Raw genomic sequence first — 17,783 nt, 5'->3', positions numbered from 1 at the left:
CACTGAAGTCTGGAATCCAATTCTATTCCTAAAAACACCGTAGTATCAGCTACTTCAAGACGGTCACCATTTAAAGATATATTATAATTTTGCTTGCTAACATTAGGTAGGGTAAAAACTACACATTTTGTTTTTTGAGCATTCAAAACTAAATTATTTACCGTAAACCAATTGTGTATCTGTGATAATGCACCGTTCACATCGTCATAGTCATTTTTTTTCCTGTCAACCTTAAAAATCAGCGAAGTATCGTCAGCAAACAACACTATATCACAAATACCCTTAACCTAGAAAGGAAGATCATTTATATATACTAGGAATAGAAAGGGACCCAAAATTGAACCTTGTGGAACTCCCATTTTTAACGTAGATCCAGAAGACTTTATTCCATTAATGAAAACTTGCTGGATTCTTTGACTTAAATATGAAGCGATGAGATCAAGAGCTTTACCTTTAACACCGTAATATTTGAGCTTATAAAGAAGCGTTTCGTGTTCTACACAATCGAATGCTTTAGATAAATCACAGAATACTCCAATAGCGTTCTGTGATTTCTCCCAAGCATCGTAAATATGTTTGAGAAGCGCAATTCCCGCATCAGTTGTCGAGCGACCTCTTCTAAAACCGAATTGCTCACCATGAAAAATAGCATTTGTACCGAAATGGACGAGAAGTTGATTTAAAATAATTTTTTCGAAAATTTTACTTAAGGATGGGAGTATTGAAATAGGCCTGTAATTACCGGGATCGCTTCTGTTTCTATTTAATGTCTTATTAAAATTATTTTAAATTAAAACATTTTTACGCTTAATACTATCTACAATAACGATATAATGCATATTTAAGGCCAAGACTGCACTGCAAATTACAGCGACGGTACTTTATAATTAATTTCATAAAATGACGGTCTAACTGTGCTACCATCTAATATCCAACTTGAATAAATTATATTTTAATATTCATTTTGGATTTATACAGCGTGATTTTCACGACGTATATCAGAAATTCAGCTATGTATCAAAAAATCTCTATGAGTTTTTTAATGCCTGTATAATGTATATACACAACACATCTTTATTAACATAAGAATTAATAACAACAACAGTCTGTAAATTTCCCACTGCTGGGCTAAGACCTCCTTTCCCTTTAGAGGAGAAGGTTTGGGACATAATTTTGTTCCAAATCTTCTCCTCACAAAATAAATAGGTTTGAATTAATAAAATTAAATGCTTAAATATATACAAATATGAACATATATTAAAAATATACACAACTAGTGGTCACCTGTGACTTTTTGTAGTCCTTTTAGAGTTTAGTAGCCAAGATATATGGAATAAAGTTTACTTCACACCAAGTTTTATCAAAATCAGTTGAGTATTTTAAATGTGAAAAAATATCAGAGTTAGAAAGACTTACTGTCGCATTAATATAATTAATATATTAATAGATATCTCTATATATATATATTAATTCAAAAAGAAAATCATCCGATTTGTTATTCAGTGTGGATTAGACTTTACTTCACAAAAGTACACTTACGAAACGTGTGGTTCGCACGTTATGTAACTGTATATAATAAGTAGTAACGAAAAATAATTGCACGTTACGCTGAAATATTGTTGTTATTTTTATTTATTTGCGTGGGTTGGCAAATGGGCCACCTGTTAGTAAGTATTCCCCACCCATAGACAATGGCGCTGTAAGAAATATGAAACATTAATTACACGCAATAACAAGAAATGATACTGTAAGATGCAATCATCAATTCACTAATAACGTTGGAATATAAGATGTCAAATTTCTTGTGCCTGATTTTCACTGGCTCACTTCAAACTGAAACACGTAAACCAGACACCAGGCATCCGCTCATCGCTTATTACAGCAAGTCTGACAGCGAATTTACTTTATTTCATGAGAAACGGTAACGCAATGAATACAACAAACTTTGAACACTCTACGACTACTTAAAGGGAAAAGTTTTGTAACTTTTATTATTGAATGAACAATATATTACTCCAGTCAATGCTGAAAACTTGTGTAGTTTATACAAATATTATTTTTTGAAATAAAACGAACGCCGAAAGTATTACACGCGTATGCAAACTGTTTGTTAAAGACTTCAAATAAAAATAGTTTGCGCCTCGGGACAACAGAACGTGAATTGACCGAAATACGGATAGCGCTGTATGTAAGAGGGAGAGAGAAAGAGCCCGCATCGCTGTATTATACATAAGAGAAAGAGAAGACAGATGGACTGGCAGTAACGCGTTACGTAACGCAGCGGTGTACGTTCTCATAAGAAGTTATCACTACAAAAATACGCTAGTAGAAAAACATTGATTAAAACAACAACAAAACAAAGTTTAAAAAGTATTCCATAAAGACGTATAATAAAGATAAAATTAATAGAAAGAGAGGAAAGATCACCTCATTCACTCTAATAAAAGAACTTCTTTCTTTTCTGATTATAAAAATTAGAACTCCAAAAAAATATATACAAATTATTCGATCAGGGACTGAATATCATAATAAAATCCAACATAGTTATAACTTAGATGTCTTCTGTTATTTTAAAATTGAAAAACAAAACACGAATTGTTCGTTGAAAATGTTTTATGTTAAAATATAATTACGGTAAGTTTCAATTCTCGTTAGCGTAAAACTTTTGTTGGCGAATTCGAGTTTTCAACTACAATGTACCAGCTCCTTATGGAAGTTACTTCAAAGGATTATTATTTTAACATATTCGTGTATTCGTCTTCAACGCCTTGTATGAAATGCATCCAAACTCACTGTGACACCATTTTATCTATCTATGTTACACAAAAGTATTACATTGTTCTCTGACTGACTGTGAAAATTGTGAATATGGATAAGTGGAATATTTTTATTGGCAATCTTCAATCTGTAATAACAATACATACTAAGAAGTAGTAATAATAATAACAGTCTGTAAATTTCCTACTGCTGGGCTAAGGCCTCCTCTCCGTTTGAGAATTTTATGAGCAACCAGGATTGGACCTTCTTAGTGAAATACCATGATGATCAATTTCTTTGAAATTATACACAAGCAGGCTTCACCGCCGACCTCGAAACGAATTATAAACCACATATTTAGAACATGAAAATTCATTGGTGCTTCCCTGGGCTATCTCTTCACTAAGAAATTATTTGTGTGTGAAAGTGGGTGTTACGATCTGCACCGATAAATGGCGTTAATGATGATGATATCATGCTGGCCTATTGTTGTCAATGTGGCCACATGTGGTGTCAAAGGAACCAGCCAACGCAGGACACACTAAAAAGCATAAGTTTGTGTAAACACTGGTGGTATATCTTCTCTCTCATTCTTATAATCCGATTGAATGGAAAAAGCAGCACGACCGGAATGATTTCTAATTCTGTTATTGAGATTTTTCCAACAAACCGAAAAACCTTTATCGATCCGATCTGGGGCTTGAACTGAGAACCTCGGGATCAGCGGCCTTATATAGACTTATATTTTATATTTCCTTTTCTGTATACAGAGTCCAAAGCAATATTTTAAAACTACTCAAAGTTGTTAAAGCAATATGAACGCTGGAAAGCACTTACATTGTTTTCATAATACTTCAGGTATAAAAATGTTGAGATATAGTTCCCTTCGATCTTCAAATCGAACCGATCCAAGAGTCAATTTTCTTAGCCAACATAGAGAAACAAATATCTTTGTATATTTCAGGGTTAGATAAACATGTCGCAGTGAAATACATACGTTATATGTGAGTCTTGTGCGATATATATTAGTAGAAGTTGATCCCGCGACTTTACGCGCGCTTGTATTTAACAAAAAAAGTTGTTATAGTCTTAATTAATCCTTATTATATCAGCTACCTGCCGGTTAAAATGAAGTCAAAATTGGTTAGCTCAAAAGAGCTTAGCCGGAAAAAACAGACAGGCACACAGACCAAATGGTAAAAAATGTTATTTTGATTAATTTACACTCAATCAATTCATTTACACTCAAATTTTAAAATGTCTGGAACGGCTGGATAGATTTTGACGGGACTTTCACTGGCATATAACTGATGTAATAAGGACTACTTAGGCCACTATTATTTCAGAATAGTAAATAAGGTCACGCTGCAATATTCAATAACTGTCATGTATCGTGCGAAATCGGGTGCCTCCCATTGACTTAATGTCACAAAAGCTGCCTAATACAGAATTAATAAGTTATAATAAAACTGCGAATTGAACAATAACCTTTTTGTTAAATTCCAACACGCATAGTCGCGGGTATAGCTAGTATAACAAATAAATAGTATTTCAAAATCCGTACGACAACAAAAGCTATATTCTTCGTGTAAATATGCATGAAGTATGTTTATCTTTTCATAACGGAAATTGAATTCGACCAAGGGAATGAAATCTGAATTGCTAGAATATTTTCGTAGTTCCAAAGTTCGAAGCTGATTTTCGATTCCTAGTACTTGTGACGTCAATTCTTTTTTTATATTTGCTGGTGGATTAGTTTATCTAGTATGCTATCATGCCCGTTTGAGCCTCCTGCCAAATTGCCACCATATAAATACCATAAAAAAAACATTGGGCTTGGATCGATGCATTCAATACAGAAAATAGTAAGAAGAATATGCAGGGTTATTACGACACCCAGAGATTGCAAAGAGTTCAATTGTATTTTGCGATTTATACAGAGATGAGACGAAAAGTAAGTAATTCCCTACAATTTCAGATGTACAAAAAAGGTAGGGTGGTACTAGCCACCACTTATCAGATATTCTACCACAAAACAACAGTACCCAGTATTGTTTTGTTCTGGGTTTGAAGGATGTGTGAACCATTATGCACAAGGGACATATCATCATAACTCCCAGGGTTGGTAGCGAATAGGTGATGCAAGGAATTGTTAATAAATCTTTTAAAAAGGCTTGTCTATGGGCGGTGGTGACCACCTACTTTCTCGACCCGAGATAGCTCAGTGGTTAAAACGCGTGCAGCTTAATCGATGATTGCGACAGATATCACTGATTGTTTATGTGCTTAATTTGTGTTTATAATTAATTTCGTGCTTGGCAGTGAAAGAAAACGTCGTGAGGAAACCTGCATGTGCCTAATTTCATAGAAATTCTGCCACATGTGTATTCCACCAACTTGCATTGGAACCGTGTGGTGGAATAGTTCCAAATCTTTTCCTCGAAAGGAGGTGAGGTCTTAGCCCAGCAGTGGGAAATTTACAGGCTGTTGTTGATCACCTACCATCATGTTGCCAATTTGCTCGTCCGCCATCCTACATAATAAAAAAATGCTATACAATTATGTATTATGTATAAATAATTGAACCAATAAGAAGCGCTTTAAAAGAAATATCTTTTCGTTCGATTTAAGGTATATTATAAGAAAAAATACATACTAGATAAAAAGGTAAATGTATCTTGTACAACTCCGCAGGGTGTTTGAAATTGTTCGCTATTAGAGCGTGAAATGGATCTCGTGAGTTAGTATTAGCTGGAATTACTTGTAATTATACTTTAAACAAGCCCTTTTGTGTAACATACATTACAACTTAAATTCTTACTATTACAAGAAAATTAAATTGAAAATTTCTCGAGTATTGTTTAGTAGTAGAATTGGTCATATGGGAGGGGTCTTTACTAATCCAGTGAGCACAAAGCTCTAACACAAAGTAAATGTACAAAAGCCAAAGGATTATGATGTGTTAGGATTTGAAAAGTGAGCCTGTACACGAACATAGCATCCAAGTTGCCAAGGTTGGTGGGCGTTGGCGATGTCATTTGCTTAATATTTCTTACAGCACCAATGACATTGGTAACAAAATACCATGAAGTGACCTGTTCGTCACTTTACTAATATACCAAATTTTATCACAATTTCCAACTCACAATACCTTAGAAATTGACCAATCGTAATTAAGATACTAAATCGATGACATTTATACCCAATATAAATCTGATCACTCACGAAGGCGCGCCCATATTAATTTAATCAATGTGCTTTAACAAATATAAAGTAATTTGTGTTCTTTGTATTGCTATCCTCATTTTAACATTAGCCTCACACACACTAAGACTTATCAGCGCAAGCGTCAGTACTGTACAAATACATGATATAACAGATATACAAAAATTTTTTGATCCCATAGGGCGAATATGCAACATTTTGTTACCCTGAGTGGGTAATATTTGACCAAAAAGTTTTATACAAGTTTTAGAAGATTTTTTGTCGTAGACTTTAAATTGGATAACGTCACGGGTTCATAAGCTAGTTTGAATCAAAATTAAAAAATATTATGCAGCGTGGTTGAATAATCTTCTTAGTAGGAGATCCAACGCTAGAAGGTATAATTGTGAGCGTCATAATAAATTATTATATACCTAGTAAATGTACTTGCCTAACTCTACTCTCTATACAAATATTTTACTAAAGGACATTAAAATTGAAAACGTTTCTTTTTTAGGTATAAAATAGGTATATAACAGTAATAACTGTATTTAGTTTAGTAAAAAAGGATGATTTTTACACAGTAACATAGTGGATGGAAATTGTGAGTCGAAAAGCGAATTATTTGATATAGGGTTTTATGTTACACGAATAGAAGCGAATGAATTTATTTTTATATACCACTTATGTTATCCTATATATTTGATGATAGCAAAATTACGTTACTAAGAAAATTTTTTTTTTTTTTTTTTATTTAAAATTGGTAGACAGCCTAGGAAATGGGGAGTCTATTGATGTTTTTCAGTGTCGCCCATTTTATAAATTTTCTCATTGAATGAATTATTTGCTATTATTTAAATGTTAAATTAAGCACTCACTAAAAACAAAAAAAACTTAATATATAATACTAGCTCCCACCGGTTAGGAATGTTTTAACCGAGAAGTACTGGTGTAAGAGAAACGGTAGTTATTCTTTTCTCATCAAAACCAAATTTTCTTTTTATATATTCAATATGACAGTTAACGAATATAACCATCAAGCTCTTTGACTTGTATAATCTTGTACTGTATGATATGTCTTATTTGTTATTTTACTTTTAGTATTAGTTGTAAATAAAGCTGTATTCAAGTTCAAAATATTCTGCGGAATCTGAGTACTGTTAAAAAATACGATGTACCCAACTTTTTACAGTTAAAATCAATAGTTTTAAAAAGGCCTCAAAGTTACTACGAAGCTAATTTGTTATGATGCTGTTCTGAGCAAACTTTAGCATTACGCAATGTCACGTGCATAATCGAGATGCTGTCAGTTATTTAGTGTGTTATTATCGTATTCAAATAATAGTTATTTAATTATTATGAAGTAATTTAAAAAATTAAATTTAATAGTATATATAGTATTTCAACGATAATCATCCTTGGCAGACGTTAATTTATAATGCAGAATCGGATCCCAGGACTTACTTGGTGGTAGGTAGCACCAATTCATCAGATATTCTACGGCTAAACAACAATACGCAGTATTGTTGTGTTGTGTTCCGGTTTGAAGGGTGAGTGAGCCAGTGTAACTACAGGCACAAGGGACATAGCATCTTAGTTCCCAAGGTAGGTGGTGTATTGACGATGTAAAGAATAGTTAATATTTCTTACAGCGTCATTGTCTATGGGTGATGGTGACCACTTACCATCAGGTCCCCCATATACTCGTCCGCCAACCTATTCCATAAAAAAAGGAAAGAGTTTATTAAGTTGAAATATTGGTGCACAAGTATGTATTTTATTCTCGTAACTTGGGAAACTATGAATTATGCCCCTTTAGCCTGTAATAACATTGACTCACTCGCCTTCGAACCGAACAATAATATTAATGATTTTATTGTTTGACGAAGAATAATAATTATTCGATGGCACTCAGTAAGGGGTTTCCATAAAATACTAACAGGAAAGCAATTTAGAATAATATATATTTGTATAATTAAATACATATCACTCAACATAAAGTAATTAAAGGCATACAACAACAACAATAACAACAACAGCCTGTAAATTTCTTACTGCTGGCCCTTCGAGAAGGTTTTAGAACATATTCCACCACGCTGTTATAATGCGGGCTGTTCCAATTACAGGCCTAATAATAAGTTTTCAATACATTACAATTCTATAAATTTAAACATAGATTTAAAAAAGGAAAATAAAATGAGTTACAAAATATGTAAATAATTTATTATATATAGAAAGCAAACTTCAAAATATTCAAAATATCGTGTTACTTTTATTGAAATTACAAATACTTTTTTTATGGTTTCACGCAATAGATATTTAATTTTGCGTTTACGAAATCAAATATTTGTTTTGGTTAGTCTTCCCTATTTCTAAACATAGCAATCATAAGAAAACTTTTTAGGGTTTCGTATATACAATGAAAAAACGGACTCTCTACCTCTGTCAATATAAATAAAATTAGCATGGAATAAAATTATGCTAATTTAATAAATAGTTTAATTAAGAGTACAAATTATGTAAAGCACAGGAAGCGGACTTAATCCTAAAAGCGTGCTCTACCAGTAAATTCAGTACCGAATGTTTGCAGATGTGTTACAAAAAAAAACAATTCAAAATAATTAAAAAAAAATCCCACTGAGTTTCTTTCGTCGGTTTTTCTCAGGTCGGAGATGTTCATTTCTGAACCGGTGGTAGATTTTAGACAGTCAAAAAGCAACTGTAACACTTCCATATTGAATAAAGATTTTGGACTTTGATTTTGACTTTGCTGGGCTAAGGCCTCCGTTTTATTTGAGGTGACGATTCGTAGCATATTCCACCACGCTGCTCTAATGCGGGCTGGTACACACGCAGGTTTCCAGACAATGTTTTATTTCACCGCCGAGCACGAAATGAATTACAAACTCACATGAAGCATGAAAATTCAGTTGTGCATGCGTGGGTTTGAACCCGTAATCATTGGTTAAGATGCACGCGTTCTAACTACTGGGCCATCTCGGCTATACATCCTCATTATCCTTATACATTTTGTTTATATTCTAACATTCAGTTACTACAGCAAGAGGGTCACTCACACTAATTCATAACGATAATATAGGGTTAAGGGGCGCGTCTTCGAATGAAAGATCAACCTCCAATACCACAACGAATAAAATATATATCCGAATGTGTATATCTTGTGTTACATGTTACGTGTACTTTATATAAATTATGTAGATGTAAAATATGGAAGACGTGACATATTTGTAAATATAGATCTAAAAAGTGTCAGAGAGCACAACGAAAACTTTAAAGCCTATTATTTTAGATTTCAAAATCATTTCACATACATAAGTACTATAGTACCACGGGGGTATTATTTGTTCTCAAATAGTCGTGTTGACTTAGTACTTAAAAATAAAGTTAGGTCTATAAATACCCATGCGAATAAAATAGTACGGAACCTTCAACAAGCGAAACCGGCTTACAGTTGACCGTATTTTTGTATAGATTTATTACTCATTGGCTGTTTTGACAGTTTAAGTTCTCGGTAGGAACGGTCTGTTTATATAGAATTTGTTTCTAAGTAAAGTGTAAACAAAATATTACCCTAATGACGTCATTTTTCAAAATTGTTAGGTATCTATAGGTAGATATATTGATTTCTAATGTGTTTCTGATCATTATAATATACATAATTTACACAATATCTTAAACAAAAATCAACTTATTTTAAAATAACTGTGTGATTATAATACATTTTTGATCAATTTTGGTCATCACGATTTTTTTTTTTTTTTTTTTTTTTTTTTTTTTTTTTTTTTTTTTTTTTCGAATTGTCTGTTACTGTTGGCCAGAGTGGCCTCTACAGCGTCACCGGGCGGGGTGGCAAGTCACAGAAGACTCTGCCGGATGATGAGAGCCCACTGAAGGGCTCAGAGTACGCGCGTCCTAAGGGTGCCTCCTGTGAGGCCGGACCTCGGCTTAGGACGCCGTCGACGTCTGGAGGGAGGACAGTGTGTGCTCGGATAACCGTCACGCGCCTAAGCGCGGACGGTGAATAACGTAAGAGGGACCTCGACCCCGCCGGCGGGGTCGGTGTGTGTTGACTGTGTAGGTGGGACAGTTAGAGTTCGCCGATGTAATAGCATCGACGGGGGCGCATAGTACGTCCTTAGGACGTCTATGCATCGCATTGGCGTGCCACTGAGGGCTATACTTGCTCGTATTGAGTATGAGCGGGTTGGGATGACTCGATGCTTTATCGAAATATCTTATCGATATTTCTTTCATCACTTTCGTGATGGAGTCGAGTCCTAGGTCTCTGTGCAGATCGACGTTGCGCATGTAGAACGGGCAACCGGTCATCATACGCAAGCTTCGATTCTGTACGGCCTGTAAACGGACTATGTTATGATCGCTAGTGTGTGCGAAAGCTACACTAGCGTATGTGAGAATGGGACGGATGCATGCTTTGTATAGTGTCACCTTATGTCTAAGGGACAGTTTACTATGCTTGCATAGCATCGGATATAGTCTACTTAGAACAAAGAGTGCTTTGTTCCTTGTGTTCGTGATATGAGGTGTAAAAGTTAGCTTCCGATCTAGTGTGACGCCTAAGTATTTGACTACTCGACGCCAGGGAATAGGCTTGTCGTTTAAGGTTATTGACCCCGGGCGAGCACGCCCGGTGTCAAAGAATCTATTACCTCGATGAAAGTAGACAGCGGTACTTTTATCGGGATTGATTTCAATCCGCCACATTCGGAACCAAGCGCTTAGAGCGTTGAAAATTGCTACTAATAAGCAAAGAATCTGAGCAGGTAAGTATTTAATTACCTTGTTAGAGATGCGATCCGGTCCAGGGGACTTTTTCGCATGTAGATCGTGCACTATCTTTTTCACCTCATCTAGTGTGGTCGGGGTGATGGGCTCGTCACTAAGGGGGCGATTGAGTAGCTGTGTTACCGTCGAGTCAACTTTCGCAAGGTGCTCGGGGTCACAGGGGAGTGAGCTAGGGGAACATTGGTTCTCGATGTTGCTAGCTAAGCACTCGGCCTTATCGCAGTCGTCAAATGCAACTGTATTGTCGGGTCGGATCAAGGGTGGTAAGTCCGATACCGTATCGATTTTAAAAGTTTTTGAAAGGGACCAGTAAGCTAAGTGAGACGGTGTTAGCTCACTTAGATGTCTGTCCCATCGCGTGCCTCCGAACTCTGCAACTCGGGTTCTAACCTTTCGTTGCAGGTCCCAGAGTCGTTTTTTATTCGCGTACGAAGGGCAAGAGTCGTGGGCTCTATTAGCCGCGTTACGTCGGTTGATTAAATCTCTTAGTGACCTAGGGAGCTCCCAGCGACCGTCTGGTTGCACGGGAATCTCCCTAGTACTATTATCTATCGCGTCGCGGATATATTGTGTTACTATAGCCGTCGCCGACTTAGCATCATCTACCGTGTCTATTACGTCTGGTATCGAATCTAACGCGGGCGAATCTATCGATTGGAATTGCTCTGAGAGTTTTTTCCAATCGATAATCGACTTAGTTTGTATATTAGGCGTGGGATCAGGTCCTAGTTGTATCATAACTGGTCTATGATCCGAGTCTAACTCGGGTATGGTATGTATGGAGCGCAAGCGGAGCGCCACATTATTAAAAATAGCAATGTCTAAAACATCTGCTCTGTCGCAATCGTTTCTGTTAAGAAACGGAAAGCGAGTCGGGGTTGTAGGGGCTAAAATTTCAAAATTGAATTTAGAGAGGGCGGTCAGACCATCTAGTATGGTACCGTTTCTATTAAGTACTCTAGAGTGCCACCTAGGGTGCTTACAGTTAAGGTCTCCGGCCAGAATGACCGAATCACCCATTGCAAGGAGCGCGCTAATGTCGCTTTCTAACAATAATTTAGTAGGAGAGAGATATACCGAGGCGATAATGATAGGTCGATGACCGGTCATTGCCACCTGACATACAGACGCTTCGATGTTGCTAAGCGGCGGCGGGTCCATAGGGGTGCAATGTAGCGACCTCCTATAATAAATAAGCGTGCCCCCGAGGGCAGTGACCCTATCGTTACGAATGATTTTATAATTAGCGATTTTCGGATCGCGTATGCTCGGTTTTAAAAACGACTCTTGCACTAAAAGGAAGTCGGTTTGGTGCGCGGTTACGAAATCGCGAACTAGTTGCATTTGCTGTTTAAGGCCGTTTGCATTAAACGTAGCAATGCTTATCGAGCGGGGTTTGAGCCTACCTGCTGGGACTGCCATTAGTAAAGCAGTTGGGAGGGGACTGAGTAACGCCATATGGCGTCGATGAGCCCGGCGTGCTCGACTGTCGCTTGCAGTCGCGCCTGGGGGCTATTATTAGCAGCTCGCAGTTTACCTGCGAGTGCTCTGAGTTCGTTAGGGTTGAAAGCCCCTACGAAGTCGCAGACGAGTTTAAGGTCGTCTGCGATGCTGCCGCTGTGTACAGCGGGGGCGGCTGGGGCCTTAGGGGCCTTGGGGGCCTGCTGAGGCCTGGGGGTCGGCGCCTGCTGTGGTGCAGTTTTCTGCACCATAGGCAGGGGCTTGTCCCAGGCGTTAACAAGGGGTAGGGGTGCGGGGGTAGGCGGGGTCTTAGTCGCCTGCGCGGGTTGCGCGGGCGCTCGCCTCGCCTGGGGCCTACCGCTGGCCCTACGTCGAGGTGCTCTGGAGCAGCCTCGGTAGTTGGCCGGGTGTCCTTGTGTCTGACACAAGACACATTCCGGTGGTACATCCGGATTGCGCTCCTTGCGGGGGCAGTCCTTCGTACCATGGTCACCTAGGCACTTGACGCACCTAGGCCGGGCAAAGCAGTTACGGGCGGAGTGCCCGTATAACTGACAGCGATGACACTGTCCCGGTGCGCCTCTGTTGCGAGGCACTTCGACGGCTACACCCGAGAGGTGGCCGACGGATCGGATGTTAAAAATTTTCTTGGCCTCTGGAGAGAGGTCAAGGACGACTAGCACGAGGTCGAGCGCCTTCTTAGTGGTCGCGTTGTACATACGATGTACTTCGCGCACCGGAAGGTTGTCGGCCTTTAGCTCGCCGAGGATGAACTCAGTGCTGAGTTCCCTCGGGAGTCCGCGTATTACTACGCGCAACTGCCTCTCCTCTTCGAGGGCGTAAGAGTGGAAGCCGATGTTCCTGGCTCTCAGATGTGCGGTCAGACGCCTATGGTCGTCTGACGTGGGCACTTGGACTTTGATACCTTGTGCGGTATTCTTAGCCTTAGTGTATCGGATTCTCTTTGCAGAGATCTCCGAAGAAACGTTCTCCCAGGCTGCCTTGTCCTGGATGAAAACCGGGGGCGGCGCCTTGAGGCGGCGTTCCGCGCGGGAGGCAGCGTCAGCTGTTTGGCTGGCCGGCTGTTGAGCTGGCTGCCTAGCTGGCTCGCTGCTGGGCGCGGACACACCCGTTGCGGGTGTCGGCCTGGGCGGGGTGGGGGTGCTAGGGCGCAGGGGGGAGCGTGACTTGCTCCTCTCCTGCTGAACCCTCTTAGGAGGGGGAGATACCTTGCGGGAGGCTGCCTTCCGCTTGGTTCTTTTTTTCTTATTAGAGACGGTTTTAAAGCCGTCTGAAATGTCAGAATCGGAAGAGCCTACCTCCATCTCCTGGGATGAGAGGTAGGGGGAGTCCGGTCTCGGGTCCGGGGAGGCCGGTTGGTCCAGATGGACCACTGGTGCGGCTTGTTGGGCGTAGCCTGCCAGGATCTCAGGGTGATGAGCCCTGAGATAGGCCAGGAGGCCCTCAAGCGGGTGTGGGGTGGTATCGGCCATGGTGGCCGCGGGGGTTCTTAACGTCTCCCTGCCCAGAGGGCAGGGAGTTGTGTATTAATGTAGCCCTAAATGAATTTAGTGTGGCTCTGTTACGGTGATAACAGAGGTGTGTGCCTAGTCCTAGCAAAAAAGGAATGTAACACTGGTACTTACCCCAATCAAACAATCCTTAACTGCCCGACACAAACAACACACGCACACACACGGAACAATCGAACACGCCGGAGCGAGCTGCACTTCCTACGCTGAAGATACCTAAACGCAAACACTTCACACGTACAAACTGTAACGATAAAAATAACCGTTAAAAAATTCCCACGCTTCCCTCTAGCGGGACGCTTGGGCAACTCTTTAAGCGGTAACAGAGAACGTGCCTATTCTCGAGGTCGTCGAGATCGTTAGATTGCCGACATGCGAGCGGACCCGAAGTCGGAATCGGAAAATCGGTCATCACGACTAGGGACTTCTAGAATATATACTCCTTGGAGTTCTCTGGGGTTTAAATAATTATATTGAAATTAGAGAAAGATTTATCTACAATTCAATTTTCCATAGATCATCTATTATAAAGTCATTCCTTTATCCCAACTTAACTTCTTCTTCCATACTTCCCTGTCTGACTATTCTTTCCAGCCATATCGTCATTAACACAAATTCATCCATTGTTCCCTTCTTCTATATATTACTGAAATTGGGGCCTCTAGTTAATGCTAGAGAATATATCATTAATAGTTCTCAAATGTGTGCCAAGATACAGATGTAGCTTCTGTTCATTTACTGCTATAATCAAATAGAACCGAAAGGAGGCTTAACGTCTAACGTCTTAGCGTGCTTTCCGAGAAAGTTCAAGCGCAAGACCAAAGGCTTAGCAGCCTTTCCAAGGCACAGAACAATACTAACAACTACCAAGCACACAAACTTTAATCTTCGGAATGCTACTATGAAATTCATAACAGTCAAATTCAATACATTTTGATTGGTCCGAACCGGGGTTAATCCCAGTACCTCGGGATATGCATATTTACATGCTAGCTACTTCAACAACGAGGTAGACGACAAAATAGTTTGTATATGTATAATCAATTATATCGTAGATAAAACGTCAAATAGAATTTTTTTTTTTAATATTCGAAGTCAACATTTTTTTATTGCTGGTTAACAAAAGAGGTTTCCTATGCAAATAAAGCCTCGATATGTTAAAGTTTTTCAATGACTTTATAGGTGAAAACACATTGAATCCTTTACGCCGTTTCAATTGAAAATATTATTTTGTTTATTATTTGTAGATAAATACGGTAGAATTTTCGTTGAGACATATCTTGCTCGGAATTTCCGTTTCCTCAGTTGCTAAATAAACTAAATATTTCACCTTTGACTTATGTAGTTCGTTTTCTTAGGTATCTTTTAGCAAATTCAGCATAATATTTATTTATAGCAATACTAATACGTAAGAATAATATTCATTTAATGCATAAAAAATAACCTGTTTTAACTTTTAGTGACAGTTATCAATATTACACAAACAAATAAAAAAATCATCATTTTAAAATTTCCAAATTCAAATTTTTGAATATAATTACTATAGCTAATTTTTAGTTAAAAATGAAAATATAACATGTAAAACATACATATAATATGTTATATATAATTCAGCGAAATACCTATAAAAACATGTATGATATGAGCAGTAAAAACAAACTGTTCTCTTGACCGAAACGTGTCTTCCGAGAAGAGTAATTAATTCAAGCGCTGTAATATCCACAGTTCGTCACTTCTGAGAAGCTATTTACAAAATATACTATATGTTATATAATATAATTTGTGTAAACGTGCATTTAAAGTCATGCTAAACAAGGTGACAAATTATGCAATACCCCTTTTTATACATCATGTTTTTCTTCTGGATGTATTTGTGTGTTCCTGAGAGTGGACTCGTTTTAGGATTTTATTACTTGTGAGCACCCGAGGCTTCGATTGCGTATTGGGGCAAGAGCAGCTTTTTTTAGAGTTCAAGCTTGCTTAGTTTAACGTAATTTGGTATGATAATTTATTAAATAAATTAGTATCTATTCGTGTCAGAGCAAAAAAGAGATACAAATATTTTAGTAAATAATCGAATAAATCTCTGTCAAATTGTCAAATAATTTCAAAATTATATGTATTGAAAAAAATATTTAAATGTCTTAGTAATAATCTATCAAATCCATTGTCACCCAGTAATAAAGTTTATATGTATAGTCGGGGTAAGAAAAGGTTCGTCACCTTAAGATCTATTTTCGTGTGCTCAGTATGAGCGATAATCTGCTTCACCGATCGGTGGAATTACATATAACGTCGCAATGGTTTGATGTTTAGATTCAAAAGGTACTAAGAGTTTTAGACTCGATAAAGGAATGAATTTGAAAACTTACGAAGGTTTTCTTAATCTGACTGTACATATGATAACATACTTACTTGTCATGAAAGTGCTTATTGCTAGTGGCATACGAGTCGAATATGTAATTCAACATCGGTGAATCCGCCTTGCCCCGTCTGACTGACATTCGACGAGGCGACATTGGCACACTGAATACAGTCGGAGGCATTGTGCTCGCCACCAGATATGTTGAGTCAGAGGCCGGCGCTGAAACAACGGGAGGATTATGATATGAATATTAATGGTAACAGAAATTCGTTGATATAGTTGTCAGATATGTGAGGGTTGGAAGATTGAATAGAATTAGTCTTGAATAGTTTTAGTCAGCTATCGTGGGCGTTGAATTTGCCGATACAATTTTATTACTCCCTTTGACATTCGGGATTTGGAATTATAAAGTTATATGGAATTCAACCCATTCTGAAATATTCAGTATTGAAATAGTGTATCCAAAGTTATTTGAGCGTTATATTTGAACCGTCAATTAGGTACTTGGACACCTACTCATCAGATATTCTACCGACAAACAACAGTACTCTGTATTGTTGTGATCCGGTTTGAAGGATGAGTGAGTCAGTGTAACAATAGACACAAGGGATATAACATCTTAGTTCCAAACGATATAAGGAATGGTTAATATTTTTCAAAGCGCTATTGTCTATGGGTGGTGGTAACCACAAGTCATCGACATAGCCCACAGGATTAGTAAGCTGAAGTGGCAGTGGGCTAGTCATATTTGTCGTAGAAACGACAACCGTTGGGGAAAACGTGTTCTAGAGTGGAGACCGCGTCTCGGCAAACGTAGTGGACGTCCTTAGGCACGGTGGAGTGACGATATACGCAAGGCGGCAGGCAGGAGCTGGATGCGAGTAGCCGGAGAAAGACCACAGTGGCGTGCACTGGGAGAGGCCTATGTCCAGCAGTGGACAAAAACGGGCTGATGATGATGATGATGATGAACCACTTACTGATGGCCCATATAAAAAAAAAGATAATTTATCCAAAATATGTAAACAGTTTAAAGTAAATTGAAAGCTAATGCTCACTCGTTACGTGTAAGTGGGGGGCGACCGCCCTCGAGAGCAGCGCCATTAGCAGCACGATGAGGTGCATGCCGCTGCATCCTACCCGCTCAGCAGGCTCTCTGCAACAGAAACGGAATATTTATCTACCATTCAAATATGTTGGGGAAAACGTGTTCTAGAGTGGAGACCGCGTCTCGGCAAACGTAGTGTAGGACGTCCTCAGGCACGATGGAGTGACGATATGAGTGAGGCGGCAGGCAGGAGCTGGATGCGAGTAGCCGGAGAAAGACCACAGTGGCGTGCGCTTGGAGAGGCCTATGTCCAGCAGTGGACAACAACAAGGCTGATGATGTGATGTATGTGATGTGATTCAAATATGGAACTCTGATTCAAATACTAGAGTAAAAGGATATCTTCCCTAAAAACAAATGAAAGTTTTGTAATAAAAGCATAACGTGCACCCAAATTTATTGGAATTATTTTCTGACAGACTTCAGCGACATTTTTTTTGCATAAATATAGTATTTAAAGACTACCTCCAAATTTCGCTCATCAAAACCAAAGAAGAAAGTTATTCTCCAAAAAATGTTCGTCAAACAC

At 38.5% G+C, this 17,783-nt stretch overlaps 1 protein-coding gene across 1 annotated transcript in view; it reads right to left on the bottom strand.

Annotated features, from left to right (window-relative positions):
* The window catches only part of LOC124538991 (titin-like), a 68,059-nt gene extending 50,763 nt beyond the window's left edge, over nt 1-17,296 (bottom strand). Inside the window, exons 1-2 of the mRNA XM_047116287.1 lie at nt 17,205-17,296; nt 16,197-16,365 (exon numbers count right to left, since the gene is read on the bottom strand). Of these exons, the coding sequence (XP_046972243.1) occupies nt 16,197-16,365; nt 17,205-17,271 (236 nt within the window). The 5' untranslated portion in view covers nt 17,272-17,296. The remainder of the gene's footprint in view (nt 1-16,196; nt 16,366-17,204) is intronic.
* Between the last annotated feature and the right edge of the window lie 487 nt (nt 17,297-17,783).

The sequence above is a fragment of the Vanessa cardui genome, chromosome 21 (genome assembly GCF_905220365.1).
Source record: "Vanessa cardui chromosome 21, ilVanCard2.1, whole genome shotgun sequence".
NCBI lineage: Eukaryota > Metazoa > Arthropoda > Insecta > Lepidoptera > Nymphalidae > Vanessa > Vanessa cardui.
This window is presented reverse-complemented; position numbering and strand designations above follow the sequence as displayed.